Source organism: Harpia harpyja, chromosome 1, assembly GCF_026419915.1.
Source record: "Harpia harpyja isolate bHarHar1 chromosome 1, bHarHar1 primary haplotype, whole genome shotgun sequence".
NCBI classification, from domain to species: Eukaryota; Metazoa; Chordata; class Aves; order Accipitriformes; family Accipitridae; genus Harpia; species Harpia harpyja.
Genome location: NC_068940.1, coordinates 68,974,234 through 68,999,255, shown reverse-complemented (window position 1 = coordinate 68,999,255; position 25,022 = coordinate 68,974,234). Strand labels below are relative to the sequence as shown.

The window sequence follows — 25,022 nt, the reverse complement described above, 5'->3', positions numbered from 1 at the left end:
AGAGCAGGTGGGTGCCCCCAAAGATGGCTGTGACTCTGTGGGAAAGCCCGTGCTGGAGCAGTCTGTGACTGAAGAACTGAAGCCCGTGGAAGGGACCTACGCTGGAGTAGTTCGTGAACTGTCTCCCATGGGAGGGATCCCACGCTGGAGCAGGGGAAGAGTGTGAGGAGTCCTGCCCCTGAGGAGGATGAAGTGGCAGAAATAACTAGCATGTGATGAACTGACCCCAACCCCCCATTCCCCGTCCCCCTGCGCCCCTGGGGCGGGTAGGTAGAGAATTCAGGAGTGAAGTTGTGCCCCAGAAGAAGGGAGGGGTGGGGGTAAGGTGTTTTAAGATTTTTTTTTATTTCTCATTACTCTGGTTGATTGGCAATAAATTAAGTTAATTTTCCCCAAGTTGAGTCTGTTTTGTCCGTGATGGTAATTGGTTGAGTGATCTCTCCCTGTCCTTATCTCGACCCATGAGCCTTTTGTTATATTTTCTCTCCCCTGTCCAGTTGAGGAGAGGAGTGATAGAGTGGCTGCATGGTGCTCAGTTGCTGGCTGGGGTTAAACCACAACAGGTATGGTACATCTCTGTCCAACTGGAGAGGAGACAAAGCTCTGATCCAGAAACTTTGACTCTTCTACACTAGAGCTCTGCATTCTCAGCAGGCTTGACACTGTTACCTCCAACGCTGCATCCAGACAGCACAGACCTCAAGTGATGTGAAAGAAACGGGTCTGCACAAGGTCAGTCAGGCATATCCATAGCGTGGTATTAGAGGCTTCAAAGTATGCGTGCAGAATTTAGACACATACCATTGGAGTGAAATTCAAGACAATAGCTGTCTTAGTTGAGCACAGGCATTATTTGAAAAAGTAGTATATGCTGTGACTGCAGGTCATAAGACAGAGCAAGAAAGAATATATACGTCTGAACAAGTTTTCTGTTTCCTCTCACTGGAATGACAGTGAATAAAGACGATGAAAATTACAGCATGTGAATACTAGTGTAATTACTGAATAGTTCCCCACATAATTATGCAAAACAGATCTATCCATAAGTTAATGTAGCCATTTTCTTTTTGAAACAGAATTTTCATGCCATCCATCAGTCACCCCAAAACACAAACCTTAGATGACTTAAGTACACTGAATTTACTCATTTGGTCTGTAATATAAGCAATGCATGTGAGTAGAAATAAAGGTTTAATGAAACAAAATAACGTACTCCACTAGGGAAAACACATTTTGCCCAAAGAAAAAAGTAATGTAAATAAGTGGAGACTTGACTATTTGATAAATATAGCCCCAAAGGTTATATGTTTACTGAAAGAATATAAATATTGTACGTGATGTAGATTTTTTTTTATTTGACTAGAAACATTAATTGCTTTCTAAATACAATAATATTCTTTTCTTTCAAACTGTGAAGTCTCATTTCTTTTACTGCAACACGTAACCAATTACCTAACAAAAATGTTTACATTAATCACAATGACTCTGTATTTTAGGTTTTATACCACCAATTTTATTTTTGCTTAGAACTGAACTCCCTCAGGCATTCTTTCGTGCCAACTGTTAATTTCTATCAGTGATAAAGTTGCCTTAAGCTTCTTTTAACATCTACTGGACATGACCTCATAAAATTTAATGCCATTCATTAACCCCAAGCACTTAACTTTACACAGTAATGTCAGGCATCTGACTTTTCAGTGCATGAGAAATCCAAGTGGGAACCATTTGAGAGATACAAATTACAAATCATTTGAGTAGTAGAAAGAGCGGCAATGAACAATATTAAAGGGTGAATCAAGACTTGAGCAAAAGTAGGGTTCTTGCAATGCCTTCTGTCTAGAATTATAAAACATTTATACAAACAAGGAAGAGGCTGCAACGTGATCATTTTGGCTTGTGAGGGGACTGAAGTTCAGAGCTGGGGCAGAATGCCAGGTTTTTAACACTGCCTGAAGCAGATATGATGTGCAGTCGTGTTTTCTTGGGTGTCCAGTAGCCTTCAGGCATTTTGGAATGTGCCAGGTGCCAGGACCACCTTGCATTCTGCAAGCACTACTCACCAGCAAGACTGGGGTAAACCAGAAGCAGCAGTTTTTTTCAAAGTGCTCCTCCCTTTCTTCCTGCAAGAGCCTTGCCTAGGTTGAGCTTTAGAGAGTGGTTATTCTTCTGATTTTGGTTATGTACCAAGACAGCTTTCGGAGGGACAGCACTGTTTTTATTTTCCCTGAGATGCACAGATGGGTGATGTCTGCTTAACTCATTTAACCATATTTCCCAGTGGCTTCACACATGTTGGAGAAAATGTGGAAAATTCTAGAGGTGAATGAAAAAAATACTTAGAAACAATTTCCTGGCTTCTCTTGGGCCATTCAAGGACACTCCTTGTGGGGAGTGGAAACTGAGTAACAGCCTGTCAGGGCCCTGACTGTAAAAAGGGCACAGTGTTGGGGGGGGGAGGGGGGAGGTTGGTTGTTTTCTATTTCTGTTGGCTCAAGAAATATATAGGCATCCTCTGTGAAAAAGTACAGTGCTCTGCAGCTAGAAACATGGGCCATCAGAGTTCCTGATAGCAACCTGCTTATTCAGCTCTGTCACAAAATCTCCTCCCCTAGTCTGTATAGAGAGCTCACTTCTTCTTGGTGTCAGAGGCTGTTACCTTCTGGGTTAAACAGTTGATACTGTTGGAGCACGGATCAACTTAACATTTCTATACAAATTATACAAGGTAGCTATAAATTGCTACATGAGAACTCATGTGAGATTTGATGCTGATGTCTCTAAGTGCTACAAGTTTGTTTATTTATTTTTAAGCAGCAAAAAGAGCTGGCTTTCAGAATTAAGCAGTAGCTCCTGAATTTACTGATCTTAACTGAAAAATATATTCTCTGCCACCCTATAAATCTAAAAAGATGGAAGTCATTTTGCTCAAGCTTTATTTCCACAGAAAAGTATCTCTAAGCAAAAGGCAGGTATTACAGGATTGAGGTTTGCACATGTGAACAACTGTGATCTCTGATGCCAGCCCCATCTCCAATTTCTCAGAATGATGATTTTAGCTATAAACCACACATAACTAAAATCTACAGTCGATACACACTTCATACTATTGAAAATGTTTTTGCATCTTGCCTGCCACTGGTCTAAGATCACTTTAGCATAATTACAGTGTGATGCAACATCACTAAGTGTGCATCGGTTGGAAAAGTTTTTATTGCCTAATAGCGGGGAACGGTAATAAAGTAGATGTACACCAGGCCACATGAAAATGGCAACCAATTGGTCTGTATTTGGCAAAGCAAAGTATAAATGTTTTATAAAGACAAAGTATGGTATATACTTTTCTAACAATACGGATGTAAATCTCTGCACAGCATAAACACTTGTGCTGATCAACATAAAGATACTGCTGTGATAGGTACTTTGAAGTTGTAGATAAGAGCTCAAGCTGTAAGATGCCAACAAAAATGGAAGTTTATAAAGAATCACTGCCAGACTCTTAAATGTAGTAGCACTTGTGGGACCTTCTGTAATATAAATAGTAATTACCTTCAATGCAGAATGTATTTGCAAAAATAAATATACCGGTGCACATACCAAAACTCACAACCCAGTTTCCTACTTAGGAAGCAAACTTTAAAATCTGTAAATTCTGAGTAAAACAGACCCCCAGATAATCTTCTGCTCAACACCACCTAATATGCAGTGCCTAAATACGTATACATGTGCATGCACATACACAACTGTTCCACTATACATACACAAACACTACAATCTTACTGTGAGGGCATCTACCCTGTAGACAATTCAATCAATCTCTCAAGTGACACCCACACGTGCCTGCACACACAAAAGCAGATGTGGCATTAAGATTTACAAAGTTATTGAAACTTTTAACAAGTAAAACGCATCTTTACTTAGCTACACCAGAATGAGGAATAAAGGGGTTTACATATGTTCCAATTCTAAACCTATCAATCAAACCCATGTTATTCCTTTGGGAGCTTATTTACATGCATATTTATCAGCCTCACATGCTAATTCCCTGCTGTTTTATGCCTGCGAGGCATGTTTATGAGTCATAATTGTTGATCTCATTTGATGTATTTCACTGAAGTAAGACATTATTCAGTTATGTGGCCTAATGTCAATGAATTACGATGACCTGATCTTCGAAATGCAACTTGCTCTTTAATTTTTATTAGAGCATAACTTATTCAGAAGAAGAAATACACTAAAATGGAAGATTACATGCTTTTGTAGTCATTTTACTTAAACATCCTATTTTTGAAACACTCCTCCCTACCTCTAAGCAAAGTTTTAAAAGTGCAATTCGTAAACACCAAATGAAAAGAATTTTTGTCTGAAATTAGTACATATTTCTCAGAGTGGGACCTTTTATAGGTGTTTTTATTTTGTTTTAACCAGCCACAAGACAGGCCTTTGGAGCATTGATGTATGGTTTGTAAAAGGAAAAAACCAGACCCAATCCAAAGCCCTCAAATTGTGCTTTGCCCTAACTTCATCAAAACTGAAACCAGATACAGACTTGGGAGCAACTGGTAAATGAGAACTACTAAAGTAAGTTAGAAGTCCCAAAACTGACTCACCACCTTTGATGCAAAATGGTGTCAATTTATAAACAAAAAATTACTTGATGGTCCAAGTAAAGAGCTAAACAGGGGAATAATTACAAGGTGTACAAACTTCATTGTGGCAGCTTGGGTTGAGCCATCAATGGCCATCTAGGTGGCAAGCCAGAAGGGGCACTAGGAGGTGGCTGAACATGGTACTTGTACAACTCTGCTCCTTTCGCAAAGACCCATGCTGGTCTTCCAGTGCCTCAAGTAATCTTTAAAGGTTTAAATTACCTTAAAAAAAAAAAAAATCTGATTAATAACATTTCTCAATAATCATGCCCTTTTTCCTAAAGTGATTATAGCACGAAGGAATCGTAAAGTAACTGCTTATTTTTATTCTCTTGCACCAAAGACTTGGTATCGTTATAGTAAGCACCCACGCTGTAGGATCCATAGTGTAAGTTGCTCCTTATGCTAAGGTAACAGAAGATTACCACTGTACATGTAATTTACTACATGACTTTCAGATGTCACCACTTCCTACCTTAACATTCAGTATTGTCTTAATGCAAACATGATCATTTTGTTATATATATCAAAAGCAACTATCAATTGACAATTGATTTCAGCTTCACAAAAATCAGAAGTATCTGACTTCTGTATTTGAGTTAAGAGACTGTCACAGTTAATACAATGTTCAACTTAAATTCATCTTTATGTATTAATAAAAAAAGCCCGAACCGCTTAGGTATGTTCAAAAGTTTCAAAGTTGCTGCTCTAAGCTACAGCTTTAGCAAGGAACAGAGTAATATGCAGGAAAATAAAACTGTCTTTAGCCAAGTAATGCAAATGCCAGATACCAAATGCAGGCTCATTTTTCCACAGGAATCTCAAATTGAATCTGACAGATATGAGTAAGTGTCTTTGAAATCGCAGAAAACCTGCAAGTATCTTCCTAAATTTGTAATATCTAGAGGACTTGTAGTATCATAAATATCATATTAATTCCAAGATGAAAAATCTGCAGCAGATTTTTCATGTCCAGAATTAAATCTGTGGTTTTCATTTATAGCTGCTTTTACAAAAAAAAAAAAAAATCTTTTTTTCCTGCAAAAATTAAATATATGAGAAAGAGCCAAAGACCATTTAATACAGGCTTTATATGCTCTTTTTTAAAAGCACCAAGGAGCATTTAATACAGGGTTTACATGGTGTTTTTCCAAATCAGAAGTTTGCTTCTGATAGAATTATGTTACAAACCAGCTTCTTAAAAAAAAAAAAATCTTCACTTGAACTAGTTATTCTAATGTGTAACTTTAGTTCATGCAAATGCCACAACTAAAACTGTCATGTGTTCATCATAAATATAAATTTATAAAACACATTAAATTTAATCCTGCAGAAAAATGTCAATTTTAATTCCAGAACTTTTAAAACAGAAGTTTTCACTAGTTATAGTCACAAGAACCCTCCAAAAGAGCTAGAGTCTTCTACAGTATCAGCTCTGATTTACATCCCTTCTTTCTTTCAAATTCAAATAAGCAAAAGACACAAACTCATCTGCCAGGGTATTTTTTTTCAATTTTTTTTTTTTTTTTTTACAATAGCAACACTGTAATGCTACACTTTTTATAGCAATAAAATCTCAATCTTAGTGTAACCGATAATGTTGTGGCCACCTAGCTGTCATAATTCAGCACAGAGCTTTGCACACTTTTGCAAAGGAGTATTTTCTTTCGTACTTCAACAAACAATGAACCAATATTCGGTCACAGAAGTTTGGAGGTGGCCCTGTGGCTCAATATGCTTCTCTCTTCCATTAAGATAACATCTGTTCTGGCCACCAGTCAGCAAATCAAATTTGATGACAATTCATCTGAGTGCAAAGTAGAAATGCCCACTAATGGACAGATTTATGTTCTGTTGCTCCACCCTTTAAATATTTCAAATGAAAAGTAAACATAAACAGCAATGGTATCTTCAAATATTACAACTAACATATAGAAAATGTACCCCACTATAATGAAACTCAAACATTTTCCCATCATTGAAAACATACTTTCATGCGTATTACACAAGAACTCCATCCCTTCAATTGCACTTAGTACTGAAACACTATATAGTTCATTTTTCCTAAGGTTAAATCATTGATTCCATTACAAATCCAATTTCTCAGAAGAAAAGAATTATCACCACCATAAAAGCTTTATCTGGATGAAGTTTGTGCCTTTTAACTTCTAGGAAGATCAAGAATAATGATTTGTAATTGGATATCAAAATTTTAGTGGAGAAATTTATCATACAGGGCTACTGCTAATATTTTGGTTACACAGTCCCAGTTGCACTAAACTGAATACGATTTGTTCAAAAATTTGAGTGCAGTCTTCCTGTCCCAGAGTTTATGTATTATTGTTCACCACTCCAGTATCCAAGCAGAAGCATTTAACTGCCAGCTGTTTGTACAGATTAAGATATTGAACAGAAGAAAATTAAAGCAGTTGTTTTGTTTTGTTTTTTAAAGTGGCCATTATAGTTTACTTACATTAAATCTGATTTTTAACCTTCCCACCTACTTTCCATGAAATATCAAAGCGACAGGTATTCCATTTACCTCAACAGTAGCTGCAGGGTAAATATGAAGATATCACCGTATTCACTGATTTGCAAGGTACATCGAGCAATACATCAAGTCAGCTAACGCCCCCAGTACCTAATAACATAATGAAACAGTAAAAGCAGTATATAGTGCTTACTTCAAAAAAATCTAAGAAGTTTTAGTATTTTCCCTCTTCTTAAGACAGGAGCTGGCAATGCTGAGATATAAAATAGTGAAATAAACAAGCACAAACAAATCAACTTTGGTAACTACTTCATTAAGCTGGAGTAGCATTCCTTAAACTTGTGGCCAAATCGTGTTTTAACAGTAACACCCATTTATATCTGCACTGACCCACCATTTACGAAAGTTTAGGGAATAGTTTAACATATTCAAACCATTTTAACTTCATTTGATTACTCATAATACTGAAAAGGTGACAATGATCTGCATCTTCTAAAATATTTTTCGTTTCCATTACCAAAAATACTTTTAGTTGAAATTTCTCAGCTGACAAGTGCTTTTTTATTTTAAGTTTGTATATAAAACATTAAAAGGTTGTATGTGTGTTCTGACATGTACCAAAGTTACTCTTTTTTTAGCGAATTAGCTACCTGCCTCACACAAATTAGCTGAAAGAAAGCAAGAGCTTAAAGACGGCATTGTCACCACAGCAGTGTTCTGGACCTTGAACAATCTGGGTCCACTTCCTGGCCCTGCTAGAGACTTCTTGTATGAACTAGGCATGTCATTTCACCTGCTTCAAATTTCTTTTTGCATGAGAACCTATAGTCTAGTTATTCTTCCTATGGCAGTTATGAGAATTAATTTCATAGCTTCTTTGGTATATGACACCTTCTAACAGGATGAAGTAAGCACACAGACACAAAACAAACATCCAAAGTCCCGCTTCCCTTTTTAAAAAGATCAAGCCATGGAGCACAAACTGTGTCACAAGCTTGTGTGATTGTCACAAATAGTGAAAATAAATCTAATTTGCTATATCCTTTTGTGTCATTTGTACTGCAGTTGAAACATTATAGTCACATGATTACCAATGCAATGATCTAAACATCTGACATGATGAAAAAGCTAAACAGGGATACTTACGAATAACTAAAAGATATTCTAGATCTGACAGAAGTGTTCCGTCTTGTCATAGAGCATGTGTATATGTACATCCATATAAATCTCAAGCTTAAAATATTTAGTAACAAAACCTAGCAATAGTTCACTTATACAAAACAAGATTTAAGCATAGGCTCACATACATGCATTTGAAACATGATGTTCCTTATCCAGCATTGTTTAGACTTGGGTTAGTTTGCTATTTTGTTGACTGTGGAGAAAGACAGACAAAAGCAGAAAGGCCACACACATTTCTCCCACTCCCCCCATTTTAGCAGTCAATTTTCTTTAGAGATAAAGGCGTTCTTCCATTATCCTGTATATTTAGCCTTTTTTCAATTACTGTGTATCTTACAAGTAAAATGAAGACCAGGACTTCTAAAAGTCAGTTATATGCACTGCGTGGCCAAATCTTCCGACACCAAATGCTTGAAATCTGAGCACTCCAAAAATTGAGGAACTCCAGGTAACTAACTACAATCCAGTACCTTGGGCTAAATTACTGCTTCCCTTAGACAATAAGGGCACTCAGGCTTCTTACCTTTACAGTCAATTGGAACGTAGCCATTAATTTTAATAGGATCAGGATCAGGTCCCTGACTTTTTCCAACATCAAAGAAACATCTTTCACAGTAATTTTGCTACAAATAATTAAAGCTGATTAGTAATAATAAGGTACCTTAACCAAAAAGGTAAACAGTGGAGACATTTATTATCAAAGTAAGAAAAGAAAATTAAAATAACCTGCAACGTTTTTGTATGTGCAATTCATCAGGAAACGTTGTACAAGAACAAAAACAAATGTTGGCTCATTCCAGAGGTTCTTTGTCATCATTAATGTATTCAGGTTTTCACAGCTGAATTGCCGTACTTTGAAAAGATTTTCATGAAAGGAAACTCAAATTCAACGTTTAAACAAAGCTGTCAGGTTACCAAGATTCATATTTGCTTGTATGTCCAGAAAATGTTTTCTCCCTTTTTAAAAAACCCTCTAGGTTAGATTATTATTCCTTTGCTCTCGATTTGTAAACAACAGAAAATAAGCTTTTGTTAAGCAGCACATATTTATTTATTTATTTGCTATTACAAAGCTGAAACCAGCAGTTAGAAATATCTGTTCCAAAGCTGAGGTAAAACTACCTGGTATGGATATTTTACTTCATTACTAGTTCTGTTCCTCAAATTGATACAAATGGCCTCCTTCTGTTTCTGTCTGTCTGCTTGCCTGATCAGTGGAGCTAATTGTCAGAGCCAGGGAGATCTCCTATACCTAAACAGAAGATATGCAGTTTGTAACCTGCTTAATTTGCCTTATGTCCTGGATGGCCCTCAGTATGTTGTTCATTAAAGTATCAGCTGTTTCAGTTGTAGCAGTGGCAACCTAAGCATAGGCCTATTTTTCTTTGTTAAAAGGCCAGATTGTCAATAAATAATACACATCTTGCCAGATAATTTCTTACCACTTAAAATAAATATGACGGTACTTTATCTCTCCCCTTCCACACCTCTTAGTTTTCCACGTCCAAAGAGGACAAGGACACGGGTACCCAAGGAAGCTAAAGAATAAGGCTTATTAGTCAATCGGAAGCCTAAAATTGAAGCTTTGCAGTATCACTTGGCACTTAAGTGAAAGTAGGTTGAACCCTTCCCTTTTTAAAATAAGGAATTCCAGATCTTTATAAATGTCCACATATATGAAAAACAGGAAAGATCCCGTCTGTGCTGACATATTTCTGTTATATAGAGCTATCAATTTCTAATACAATCAAATTTGTGGCAGTTAAACTCTTTCAAAATGTTTTAACATACATTTAATCTCAGATACAGAGGTCTGTAACATCAGCTAGCTGCACACAATTCACAGACTGCTTTGTAAATTACAACCTTCTGTACGTCAGGACAGAAGTGAACTCAAACATCTAATTATTATCCTGTACCAATCATGCTGGCCTCAGCTAGAATTCTGATTTACTAGTTGTTTATTATACATATACAAGTACAATCAAACTTGTACAGTTCAATTTTTTTTAAATTAAGAGAATCTGCCTTTTCTGTATGTAGGAGATATAGCCATTTAACATAATTTCATCATTGCCTGGAAACAATATTTGAGGTGTTTATGGGTAGTAACCTTCATATTATATTTTTGTATCAAGTCTGAGTAAAATATTCAAAGAATGATTCCATTCTCATTGTTAGCTTCTGTATAACTTCTAATAATGAGCTAGTTTTAACATACTCTTAATTACATTTACAGAGGTTGTATTAAAAACGATTATTCTGTTTTAATTTTGTTGTTCAGTAGGTTACTATAGTTAAAATGGAAATTTCTACTTGGCATTTGAAGCTCCTCTAAGCATGTAAAATTTAGTAAAAAAACCTTTCTTTTTCATTCAACTTTCATCATTTCCTTTTATACCACATCTATTATACTACAGGTATAACAGGAAGCGAGATGACAGCCAACTAGTTGAGCTTTAACCTGGATTTGGGAAAAGCTAGGAAAAGAAAAAGAAATGCTGAAATCAGTTTTTCCCAAAGTAGGGTCACAAGGAGTTATTAGAAGAGTGATGTAAGGCTGACAAGTGATTTATGCCAGTATTCAGGCAGGGCTATATCTGGAAAGAACTGGAAATTCCCAGCTGAGACAACTGAACCGAGGTAGTGTGCCAATGTCATTAGTGAGAATGGTCTTATTTTCATACACCGAATTAGAGTAGAAGTTTCAAAATTAACATTTTAGATTTCTTTTAGCGCAACAGACAAAAGGTATTCTTTAATATCTGCTTTATCAACCACTGAAGGCAATTTCCCTACATGGTGTTTGTGCCAGCTACCCACGCCACAGTATAACCTCCAAACTAGAATTGATGTAATGTGCCGCTCACGTGAAGGCACCAAAAAAACTGGAGCTACCAATTCTAGAGAGGGAAATCCAAATCGGGAAGCCAGTAACCCACAAGACTGTGTCAGCTACTCACATTCGCTCCCGCAGCTGAAGTCATTTAAAATACTCCTGCAGTTCCTAAATACGAATTTGCAGCAAGGCGCCGAAACCAAAGGGCCCACAACTGGCAAATTTCTAAGGGCATGTCAACACCCATACAAATACAAATACAGTCTTTAAAGCAAAAAATGTACTGTGTGCTGGCTATTTTCAACTAACTTTATATTAAATATATGTATTTTTAAACATGCATAGTTTCTCCGTTAACTGATCTCTTAATAACAACGTATTTCTAATACAGAAAAGAGAAGATAAAAAGGAACAGTTGTAGGGAAGGAGCTAGTGACAGGCTGAGTTAGCTCAAGACATACTGTGTTGCTCCAATAGCCTTTGTCACTACAATCCTGTTGCTGTTCAATTAAAAGCAAGCTAAACAGTAGTTATTATTAATAAATGAATATTAAAACGCTTGTTATGTTAGCGTATGGTGTTTGAAGATGTAAAAACCATTCTTGCTTTTATTCATCCAATACGAAGTGAACCAGACTGAAGACAGCTCTTTCTCCTCTGGCATACCTTGGAAAAGCCAAGCCCAGGAGGAGACCAGTAGCAACAAGGACCAGTAGCAACAACGGTGCTGGTGGGGCACACTGAAGCTTTCTGCCTGAAGCGTAAAACTCGCCAGTGAAGGACACTGGGCATTCTCAGGGCCTGGTGCAAACCATAGCATGAAATCCCAAAGGCGTTAAAAACAATCACAACCCTCAGCACCTTCTGTTCCAATATAATGCAAAGAGGTTCTCTGCTCCAATCTTGTCTTTTTAATGAAAACACACAGTAGCATGCATATTTAAAAGGACTCTTAAAACCACAATGCTGTACTTCATGTACATGTCCCTTCCTGGAGAGAAGATGAAAGAACACACATTACATGACACACATGATGTCATACAATACACTATCAAAAAACATTTGATAAGAAAGTAGTAAGGCTTCAAGAACTCACTATATCTGCAGTCTCAATTGCTTTTACCTAGGAGTGTACTTCTCACACAGAGAGGTCCAGACCTCTGTGGTTGTTTCTTTTAAATGTAATTGTGGAAGTGATCTCTAAAAACAGAGACAGATAAACACCACACAGGGCAATCTGCATTAGCATTGTCTCCCTGACTGAAGGGGGTCATAAGTGCAAAAAACCCCAACTCATAACGCTGAAGAGCTACTGACTGATTAGGAGATAATACAATTTTCTGACAGCAAAAATTCACTTAACCCTGGAACAAATGTGAAAGGATGTACCCAAGACCAACACAGTCCCATGTGAATTCCACTTAAGAGTTGAGAAATTATTTGATAGCACTTGGGTCCTGTTAGGTCCAGAGAAGGTGGCACTTACTTTATTAATTAATTCCCCTGTTTTCTACATGTTTTCTGTATAACACTGATATAAACCAGGTATCTCAAACTCCACGTAAGGTATAGTTCTACATGGTAACACTTTCTAGTGATCAGAGTTATGAGGTTAACACTGGAACAGCAAAATTCTCCAAAGATGAGCAATGGAAACGCACAGAATACGGTCAAAATAGAAATATGACTGTTCTCTTACCACCTCTTGTATTTTTTCATGGCAGCCTTAAGAATCAGGAGGGATGCAATGGTAAGTAAGTATGAGGTGGGCAACTGATCTATCTCAACTCAATTAATTTCAGTCACACACTCCAGTAGTTATCTTTGTCCTTTGAGCTACATCAGCCTTCTCTGTCCTTACCAACTATAGCCTTCAGACATGAAATATACATCCCCAAACTCCAAATCCAAAACACTCGGACACATTAAAGGTTTCCCCTTTTCTTCTATTAAGAACAAAGAACACATTACATTTTTCTATGTGAAGTGTGCTATTAAGTAATAGCTTGTACACTAATTAAAGCAAATGTAATTGTGAGAACACACTGACATTGTTAAAGTAAATTACCCAATTCGTTAATAGTTTCATTTCGAGTGACCTTAATTGTATTAATTGTGATATTGAGCAAATTAAATTGAAGAGTATTAAATGCATTGTTCCAGTCTGTCCTTAGAGGATCAACTTTCTCATTACATCAATGAAATGGGAATACTACCTACTGTGCTCTTCAAAACTTGTGTCACAATGTGGTGAACACTGAAACTTAGAGTAAAAATTTACAGCAGCTCAGAAACAGTTAACCTAGTTATCCCATTTCAATTTAATATAAACCTCAACCATTTGGAAATGAACAAAATAGTTTGTCAGATGCAATATGCAGGGAGAAGGTAGAAGAGCAAAGTTTCTGAAATTTCTCTTCATATATTCAGGGTTAATAAAGTCTCTGCTGGAGACAAAAAAAGGTAAGATTCATCAGTTTCTCTGATAAAGTTCCCTCTTTCAGGAGGAATAGTTCAAAAATATTGTTAGAATAAAATGAAGAATATCATGAAGATTCTTAGAACAGAAAATGTAGCAAGATACCATCAACTTACTATAGTCAAAAGCAAACACAACAATGCACATATACATACATGCATGTAAAGTAAAATACAACCAGATTCAAAAGGTATAATCCAAAATTAAAATTTCTTAAAAGAACTCAGATCTTCCATTTGAAGTATCAGATTGCAAAAGTGAGAATCCCTGCCACAAATTTCTTACCAACTACTAAAAATGTTATTTAAAAAAGCATATAGAAGTGCATATATGCAATGCACATTTTTCTATCTTGAAAAAAAATCAGACACAAGGAAAATAACACAGGCCAAATCAACCATTAGAAAAAGACTGAAATACTATCTTATCTGGTTTTTTTGGAATATTTTAAAGGGATAGAAACAAGATTTTGACTGTCTATTAGTTAACAGCCTATCCTAAATTTTTTAAACTTGCAAACAAGCACATTCTCATAGCTCATCATAACTCAAGATTCAAAGTTCCTCAGTTACACAAAATCTGGAGTGCTACGAACACCCAGATCTTTCTCCAAATGACGCTCACCTCATCTGTAATGCTCTACTTTTATTTGTTCAGCTAGGTAATCGTCTCCTGCCTAGCACTTGCAACATTAATCCTCGCAGCTGTTCCTGGTGAACCATGTCTTATTCTTCTCAGGCCACTTCTCCAAAATCTCAAGAATACTTTGAACTGTATGTCTGCCCTCCGTTGTGCTAACAGCCCTGTCCCAAATGAACCACATTTGCTCTCTATACCTTCACAGAGATTTTAATAAAAGCACCGACTACTACTAGATTCAATTAACATACTTCTGGAATCCCATCCAATATATCCTTCCAAGTGACAGCGAATGAACAGAAAGTAGTCTATGCATGCAGTTTTCCAACCAGCTATACTTAACAGTATAACCCATGTATTTCTGAGATTTCTTTCATATTATGAAAATGCCTTGTGAGAGAATTTCAAAACTCCAGCTGGACATGACATCTCCTGGTTCTCCATCAAGTTTTGGTATCAGTTGCACATACTAAAAATACAATACTTCATGTAGATTAACAAATCTGTCTAGCTCTATGATTAAGTATTTTTTTTCAGCATCCTTATCAGTGATGTGCTTTATTTTTATTACTTCATCTCAGTGAAGACTTCTATCACTTTGTCTCCAAGGTAATACTTTAAGCATTCAGCACAGCTTCAAAAAACAATTCAGATGTCCTGATATTCTACAGTATCGCACAGAACATCCGACAGATGGACCACCTCTCCTCCATATTTCTATGATACAGGATACAGAATACTTAAAGATTTTCACCAAGTTGATTCTGTATCATGCCTGAAACTTGAGGCCGAGTTGAAAAACCTTGTCTTGAAGTACTTTTGTGAAGACAATGATGGACAGACTGCATGGACAGGAACGACTGTATACTTTGATGCACAATGACCTAACACCATCTAAGCATTTAAAATGATATATTAAAACTTCAAAGACTTATGTTGGATATATAAAGTTTCAAATTAAAATGCAGTATGTGTTTCACAGTAAAAAAAAAAAACCATGAAGACGAAATGGATGCTTTATATAAAATATTTACATAGATAGAACATAAAAAATGTACCATAGTTGGTAACCTTTATGACTTGGGGAACCATGTATTTACATATCTTTATCTTCGCATGTGCGTATGTATGTGTTGTGTATATATTTTTAACAGTTGACAGCTGTTTTAGAGCATACAGAGATGCCAAGCTGAATGAGGGTCTTGATTACTTCAAGATTAGCTATCTAAAGTTTCTATTCATTTTAAGTGTTGTTAGTGCGAAGAGTCATTAGTCACTTCCTTGTCTCATAGAACATCAGCATACATTTACATTGTTAATGAACATTTGGGGTAAATGAATTAATGGCACTTTTAAACATCAATTCAATACTAATAACTTTGTATGTCATAGAAATGTTAAGGTTGGGATAAAAATGAGAAACCTTTTCAGTCAAGGTAACTAATCGCTTCTGGGCACAATAAAAGGTAAAATTAATTTACAGTGTTTTTTTAACAGGGTAAAAATCTTGGTTTTTCTTGAAACAGAGTTGAGAGCATTACCAGTGTTTTTTTAAGGAAAAAACCCAGAAGAAATGCTTATCTTTTTCTTGATTGGGGTAGACTAGAAGCAAGCTATATTTCCTCTGAAAAATGGTTATTATTTTAGGTTACTGCAAAAGATTATTTTCAAGTTTCTAAAAATATGTAGAAAAAAGCATTTAGTTTATCAAACTAAAATGACTCCATATCGTTAACATGTCAAATATAATAGAGGAGGAACACTGACCTAGAAAAGCTATTTCATTTAATCATCAGGTTTTAAAATACTTCCCCCTAGATGTTCTTTCTCATTTTCTAACATTGAAAAAGCTTTATAAGCCAATGAAGAAAAAATGAAAAAAAATTAGCTCAAAGGGACAATGAAGTTTTACCAATATATTTTAAAGCAAAACATCAGCTTCTTACAAACTGAAGTAATAAACCTGACTAAGCAAAACTTGACATAGCTTTTTTAATAAGCACTAGTAAACAGAAGATTTATAGACAGATACACCCACACAGAGTAGTTGATCTGGGTGAGGGACTTAGGAAATGTGACAAAGTTGTTTCAACTCTGTAATTTAAAATAAATTTTTTATTTTGCCCTCCTGGTACATGTGTTCAATGACTGGAAAATAACAGGTAGTTAAGGTGCCACTGTGTATAACTGAGTACTTGAGGAATGTTTTCATGACAAGGACGAGCTTTCTCGTTAAGCTTATCACTTTCTTCAAACCAACTATACTGTCACTACTAGCAAATAAGTAGAAAAGACAAGCAACACAGACATGCATTGCATTATGCAAGCAGTTTGTTCTCACTGTTCATTAGAGTCTTCCAAATACTGCATTTAATTAATTTACTTTCAGTTCCATAGTAATTTCTACCTTTAAAGCCTGTTCATTCTATCTCAACTTCCAGGTATTTTTACCAAATAAGAATATAAGTGCTAAGTCAAACAAACAAACAAAAAAGGAAATCAGCCTTTTTATTTGCACAATCTCATCCACTGAACTTTATTGCAGAATTTAAAAAAAAAAAAAAGGAAAACAGAAAAAAATCCCTAAAACCAAAGCACTGTATGAGCTCATGCTTGAGAAAGTAACATAAAGCCACGCTGCATTTCAATATTCTTATGCTGAAGTCAGTGTTTGGTTTATGATTAAAAAAGGATGACAGCGCATTAAACATTTGGCTAATGTTTCTGTCTGTAATTGAAAGTTGACTTTTTGTGGTTTTCATTAGTGTCAGAGTGTTCTACACATACTCTGTGAAATGTTCTTTAAGTTGCCCTGTTCAACTTCATTGAGAGAACTAAACAAATTATGACAGGTACAGTTATCATGACACACTTATATAAGGTTTCTAGGTATAAAGTAAAAAAAGTACAGAAATACAAAACTCACCTTCCCCTGGCTTGCGCAAATAACTCTGCAAGGGATCAATGCCTATTTCTTGTTCCTCTGTTTGCAAAGGGTGACTGGTTTCAGACACATAATGATACATATTGGCAATAGTAAATTCCAACCAAAGGGTATTTATCTGGAGGAAAAAAAACAGAGAAACAAACACTTTAGTGTTTCTTTAGCTATTTTTCAATCACACAAGTCAATAGCAAAAATGCTTAAAACCTTTCCTTATTTTCCAGGCATTACACCACCATTAGATGTCTAATAGCAAAACAACAGTGTTTCGATTCAAATGTTTTATTATGTGGAGTCCAAAAGAATTGTTATAGCACCTCCAACTGTCACACTGCAAGTAAAAGTCCAAGTGTGGTTTTGCCAGACTGTAAAGTGGGGCAGGAGCCTCTTTCCTTCCTTCTTCTAGCTTCTCCAAATCATCTTTTAGTCTGATTCCAGGGAGAACTGATACTAGTCCTTGGGGAATGACAAAGGTTATAGAGCAAAGCTGAGGTGAGACCCATCATCACTCTTATGGACTCAGGACCTGTTATCATAGAAAAACTTCCTTTTAACCACTACTTTGTCAGAAATCATAGGTCAAGTACAAGATAGCAGAGAGAGGGACGCAAACACATACAAAAAGAGAGAATAAGATAATACTGACTGGTATGATGGCTGAATTCAGTTTTATCAAGATTTATATTAGCTTTCTAGAAAGATGATGTTTAAGAAGCATTTGAAGAAACGTAATCAGCTAGCTCGTGAATATTTACAAAGAAGTTCTTCCAAAAATGAAGGGCAAAAGGGGACAAAGCACAGAACTGAAAACCCAGGAAGTAGGTGACGCCGGTTCATCATCACAAGCTGCTGAATGGCATTCAAATCACGATCACATAAGTGAACAAGAACTATGTTCGAAGTTCATGTGAGGAGTGTTGGAAGCTAATATTTGTTGCAATGAATAAGACGATGCCAGTAAAAGGGTGAAAAGCAGATGGTGTTATGGTCAGAGCAGTAAGAAGGAAAAACGACCTTTCCAGTGCATTAACAGCACAAGAGTACATTTGTCAAGACTGCATTTTGGTCACTGTACAGCAATTTATTAACAGCTTGAAAGAGACGTAGCTAACTTGCAGCACAAAAGAACTATGCCAGCCAAATAGGTTTGATTTGCCCAAGCACACTAAGTAGCTACCTATGACTGCCATCTGAATTTTAAATATCACTTACTGTAACTGCTTAGTTTACAAGTATCTTAACTGTTTAACTCCAAGAAAATTATATTTAAAAAGAAATATACAAACACAAAGAGGTATAGAACAGAACAGAACAGAATAGAAGGCACCTACACTTTCAGGATTGGTATATTATCAATTCAGAAATCACTAGTTATGCTTTTCCTTTGGTTCTTACAAGGCATGGCATTGACCATATATGTTTATACCTTCAGTTTACTGTCAATAAATGAAAAGGGACTAGGATTCTGAAGACCCTTCTAGTTTTCTCTACTATCCATCTGCTTCATTTTCCTACTAAGTTATGTGAAAAAAAAATATACTAAATAATAAACAAAGCTAGTTGCACCACTGTTAGGCATTTCCTTCAAACCAATGCACCCAGACTGCTTCCGAAAGGATGCTCTCTCAGCGGTATTCTCTGAGGGTGTTGTCCTTTATTTGTCCCGGCACCTGTGTTAGTGTGGTGCTGATATGATCGCACCATCATCTCTCACTGCTTTTTAACTAGAAAAGAACATCTGAAGCTCTTGGAAACAAGCAGCCAGGAACTGAGGGAAGTTAGGACTGCCCACTTTTGCAGTGGTACACCTTTATGTCAAATTATTACGATCTTATAACCATATGATAAAACACCACTAAAGTACAGAATTACCTTGAACAACTCTTTGTACTAGCTCAACAAAACGTATTATGATTGCAAATAGACATCATGTGTTTCCTATGTAATTTATAAATCATAATAATGAAAAATGCGCAAATGGTAACTGGAGAAAAACATATATAAACTTGCTAGCCACTTAAATAACATTTCAATGTTTACCTGCAGTCTTATGGTTACATAATATAGAGAAGTGTTTATAACTACCTGATATCTTAGATAAATAAATGGGAAACCTGAAAGAATTTACTTAAAAAAAACAAAACAAAACCCAGCAACTTTGCTGAAAGAGATTTTTATAATTTTCTCCTGCTGGAATTTTAGTTGCTGCTCTGGTTCTCTTTGCTATTTTGTCTTAATCACCTTTCTACTCATCTGTTGATTTTGCCTTCACAAAAATTACAAGCTTATTTTGAACTGTGCTGCCAGAATTTAACATTTTATTTTTATGGTCCTTCAGACACTGCTACACGATCTGACCAAGGTACAACCCCAAGTGCCTTTCAAACTGAGAACCAGGCACAAAATGACCTTACCAGCCTTTGTAGTTTTAGCAGCCACCACTTAGCTAAGCCACAGTATGCTTCAGACTTACATTGTCTTACATCCATAACACTGTACGAAATCAGGTCTAGTAAGTTTGTTCTTCTATATTCTTCTGTTCTGTATCCACCTTCTCTTTTTTTAAATACTCCCTAAATGCCATGCCTTTACAACATGTAAGAGCTATAATTTACTTTACAGACGGTTAGAACAGTTTTAAACAGCTGAATAGATTTACTTTTGATACTTGCACAGTGATTTAATCAGTTACTTGTGTTTGTTTACAGATACATTTGATTAGTGTTAAAAAAAAAAATCACTACCTATTAGTCTTGTCACTCCTTAGTCCAAGCAATTTTCTTTACAGTTTTATACTTAAGTTCTTTTCAGCTCTTCTAACAAAGAACAAAGAGAACTATTAAACAATTATGATTACACTTGGGATCTTACTCTGAGACAGATTAATTCTTTACAGGTTTGTGGTTGATTTGTAATGGCCTACTAACATTATTCATAATAAATAAGATGCAATTTAAAAACATTCGCAATGTGAAACAATAAAAATGTAATAAAAATCTGTAGTTCAATTATTAGATTACAAGACTCGATACTGGCTATCTTGTTAAACCCTAACAGCTCAGTCAAAGCTAGAAGTGACTCTTTTATCTATTCCTACTTTTTTTTTTCCTCCAAAGATGAAGGGCTAAAAAACCCAAAGACCAGGCACCCCTCCCAGAACTGGGAGTTCAACTATTCTTTAATACACATGAAAAAATAATTAAGGCTGTATATGAAACATTTATCTAGTTAGGGGAATGAAAAGAGACACTAATCCACCCATGAGCCCAAGGAAAAGACAGGCATATAAACTCCTTGTCTGGCTACTCTCCTTAAGTACGCGAGCAGGGAGAGCCCTCACGCGCCAGCAAGGACAGCATCACAGGTCTGCTCCTCACCGACCAACGCACATGCATGGAATGAATCCAGTCTGCTTTCCAGTGAAGGCAGCTTGTCAGTATGCCTGTGACCTGCCAGCCCAGTTTCTCAATGGAGACCAAAAATCCCTCGAAGGATAGGCTTATGGGCTCCAACACAGAACTCCACTGGATATTAAAGGGACTCTGTAGAGATACTTGCTTATAGCACATCATCCTCTCTCCCCATGACCTCCTCCATATTCCATAGGTGATAAAATACCAACCTGTTTCCATTAGGAAAAACTTAACTGATGTTTACTAACATGTACCTTACTAACAACCTCTTTCTGCACGGCAGGGGTCAACTACTCGTTGTATTAAATAGTCTGATTTAACATAGCCATTCTAATTCAGAGAACTTTTCTTGTTCTCCCTGAGTACTTAGCTTTGAAGTCTGCTGCTTCTTTTTAGACATGAGGAGGTTTGTGCACCTGAGAGTTTACAAATTTTTTGCCTTTCGTATTAGCGGCTCTAACACTAACACATGATGTTATTTCTACCACACCTTGCCATAAATTATTCTGTCTTACACAGTCATGCCTTCATCAGCATTGCCATTCTTCCTGTATACAAACCTGTGAGTTTGGAATGCTTAAAAAAATTACATTTAAACCATTCACAATGAAACCTAATTCTTCACCAGACTGTCAGTGGCAACAGCCTCAACTCAGCCATGCTTCATCTGCCGTTAATATGCATAAGTCATATCTATCTAGCTAGAAATACAAGGCAAAGATAAAAGTCTAAGTGTGATATGCTTCTATCATTAGCTGAACTGCCAATGAAGCACCAGTTACGTCCAGACCAGAGATGGGCAAAACATGGCAAAACATGTTACACAAACATAGGAGTACACCGCTATAACCAGAACTGTACAAAAAAGCAGAGTCATCTGTAATAAGATTGTAATAAATACTCATATAATAAACTGATTATAATGAATGTTCAGTTAGAAGATGAAATATTCAAAATAAAAACAAACTTTCTGGAGTTCTTTAGCAGTGAGACTATTCACTACCACGTAAGCAAGTGGCAAGACTACCCCAATCTCAAAAATTTTGATAAATTTAAAATCACTATTTCATAAACAAAACATAGCACAGTTGAACAGAATACTGTACCTTATTTCAAGTCATAAGACATTCATTTACCTTTTAACTTGCAACAGATACTGAATACAAATATTCAGTATTCGAAGGAGCAGTTTATGGATAGCAAGCATTGTTTCAAAAAGTTACTAAATTATTTCAATTAAAAAAACCCTAAAAACATGTAATCTAAAATGTTTCTCTTAATCATCAGTGTTTACACAGACTTTTAAAAATTATTTATTCAAATTACAAAACACACCAAAACATATCAAAATTAATGTTTAAGATATGAAGAGTATTCATATTGTTTGGGCAAAATTAGAAAATATAATCGGTCTCACAAAAGATATTTTGAAAGTGTAACTCGGTAAAAAAGAATTAGGCAATTCTGAGCTTTTACAACATCCATTACCCCTCTCTTCCCGTCCCCCCGGTGGTGAAATGAAAGGAGGGGAATTGCAGGCTTGAGGAGGCACTTAGGAGCAGGGCAGAAGAACTGCACAAATTGCAGCACTTGCTCCACCCTTGCTCTCTGAGAGCCTCTTACCCCCAAACAACGGATCAAAAAAGCAAAACATCTTATGCTTAAAGAAAGGAAAAAGAGAACCCACTAACACTGAGGAAGAAACTGAACAATGCTGTTTAATCTTGGATATGCTAAAAATAAAAATCAGTTTATATCAGTACCAGCAAAGCTACCGGAATATGACATTTCTGAAAACTACCAAAGCATACCAAAGTATTTAAATAATACTTTGCATTCATTCTATTAGACTGTATCAACCACCTTCTCCAAATTATCTTTGGGCCTTTATTTCATGCCATATAGCAAAGTTTACCATTTTAATTACTTAAATTGATGACAAGTAGAGGAAATACTTGTTTAGCTAAGTGATAAATTAGCTGCCCTGTGAAGTCAAATTGATTAAAACGACCTGACTAAAAGCAAATGTCTGATGTGGTAATGGCCTTATGCATGTTTTGTTAAGTTTGACAGCATCATGTTATGAGGGTTCACAGTTCTGCCCCTCATTTGCAGCTTATGAAGTAATCAAGCATTTTAGCACACAGAAGTGAGGATTCTCCAGAATGTAAGAACATTTTTAAGTAGGTAAGGAATTAAGTATTAGGAGAATAAGCATGCATTGTGTTTATTTAAAGCCATGAAGTACAGATGACTTGCAAATAATCTAGAAACAGCTCCAGACCCTGGCTTGTCTTTTCACTGGCCAAATTCCCTGGGCCTTAAATTATTCCTCATAAAGTAGGAAAGAAAGAAAAAAAAAAAAAAGTCATGCTTTCTCTGAATAGAGGGCTGAGCAGGAGACAGTCCTGAGCATGAACTCTGGAAAATGAGGACTATTTGGTATGTTTCAAGCTGGATACTTTTTACTAAGACAATCATTAATAGGCATTTTTGAAAATTTTGTTCCAACCTGTAATATTCACTGCTTTATTCTTTGCTCTGGGAGTGATTTTTACCCAGGCCACATGGACCACCTATCTCATAGCACTGAGCTCTTCTGCTCTCCATCACTCAAGCCCTTTACTACCACCACCTCCATTAAAATACAGAAGATACTAGTTCAAGTGCCTCCAAAAAAAAACCAACCCCAACAAACCCAAACAACTCGCCCCCCCAGTTTAAAACTAGCTAAGGTTTCTACTTGGCCACTTCCACAGGCTGCCACCACCCACTGAAGAAAAATGCCTTAGGAGGAACACTAACTCAGAAAAAAAGTGCACAATTTGACAAACTTTGGATAGCATAAAGCAAGTCTGTTTTCTTTTATAAAATGTATCAGATTATGTATCATTAAAGTAGAATGATGCAAACATAAAAATGGACTGACATGGTAGAGCAGATTAACATCAGCTGGGGTCCCAAACAAAACAAACAAGATCATGCCACTGATGGACAGGTTAACAGCCAGTGAGCCTGCTGATCATGAAATGCAATTAATTTTGTCCCATTTAATAACATTTCCTGCATTTTAACTTCTGCCTGTCTGATCTTTAATACAAAAACAGACTTACATTGGACTTTAAATAAGTTAATTAAGTATTAAAATCAATCATGTGAAAGTCTTAATATTTAATATTGTTAGATTGTATATCAAAGTGGTTTTATTATTTATTTACTCCAAACCTTTCCAGAATACTTCATGTGGCAACAGGGGGTCTGTATCTCACAAGATAAATGCATTTACAATGCCAAATAAATTATATATAAAAGCATTTGTCTTAATACATGTCATTCAATATTAAATATCACCCATTGGTACTACCCTGAAACCCTAATCCATTTTTACCAACTGCACATTTGTATTATTCAAATGTTGTCTATTAAATAGTTGTCTCAAGAGCCACAGTAAAGGAATACATACCTAAGAACAATTATCATAGGAGCTTTAAAGCATTGTCTACAGATTTAACCCTACAACTTTCATGTCTTACCAGTACTTAAACATGCAAAGTATAAATTCAGTAGTGAATTAAAATGTCAGGGATAAGAAACAACACAAATAGCCTGGGACCATGACAATGTATTCTCTTGGTAATTCACATGATAGTTAAAAACTTTTTTATGCTAGAAGTTAAAAAAGAAAAAAAACCCACAAAACTTTATAAGTAAACACTTTATATTCTGTTAATTTGGAAGATAGGAAACCTTCCACATATTTGTTACAAGCAGGGAACAAGTTCACACAGTTGCTAGCTTACAGTTTTCTTGAGGTTACACGATGCTGTAAGAAACGCTAGTTTGACTAAGGGAGAAAAACTTAAATAAAGCAGAGGGATTGAAATCCTTACGTAATGTTGAACGCTATATTTAATACCCACAGTCCCCTACCAACCTTGTCAACAATGTTTCCCAAGGTCTAATGCTATGAATAGTGACAATTGACACTTATGGTGAAACAATTTCTCTCTTCTGCTTTGAAAATGGTGACAACAAAAGTATAAACAGCATCAACCATTACCAGTACTACAGTTATATGTTCAGTATAGTCTTATTTCAAAAAAAAAACCAAAAAAAACCCCACAAGAACCAAAGCCAGTCTCAATTTTGAAGTTTGAATTTCCTTAAAAAAAAAAAAAACCAAACAACCAAATCCCACACCCTCAACACAAAACTATACCTATTTTTAATGCTGGCTTATGTGACAGCTCCACAATGAGGCTGTTAAGAGAACACAACTTTGATCTAACATTGATTTCAAACAAGAAATACCAGCAAACCCAAAAAAAGATCCAAAGTCAACAGCTAAACATAACCCCTGCCCTGAACACTCCTCCCACCCCCAGGATC

General features: G+C 36.0%; 1 protein-coding gene across 3 annotated transcripts in view; it reads right to left on the bottom strand.

Annotated features, from left to right (window-relative positions):
* Positions 1-25,022, bottom strand: part of TBC1D5 (TBC1 domain family member 5) — a 328,358-nt gene that overhangs the window by 179,677 nt on the left and 123,659 nt on the right. For all 3 annotated transcript variants that reach the window (XM_052798675.1, XM_052798656.1, XM_052798664.1), the window contains one exon: positions 17,203-17,338. In XM_052798675.1, coding sequence (XP_052654635.1) covers positions 17,203-17,302 — 100 coding nt within the window. In that variant the 5' untranslated portion in view covers positions 17,303-17,338. The remainder of the gene's footprint in view (positions 1-17,202; positions 17,339-25,022) is intronic.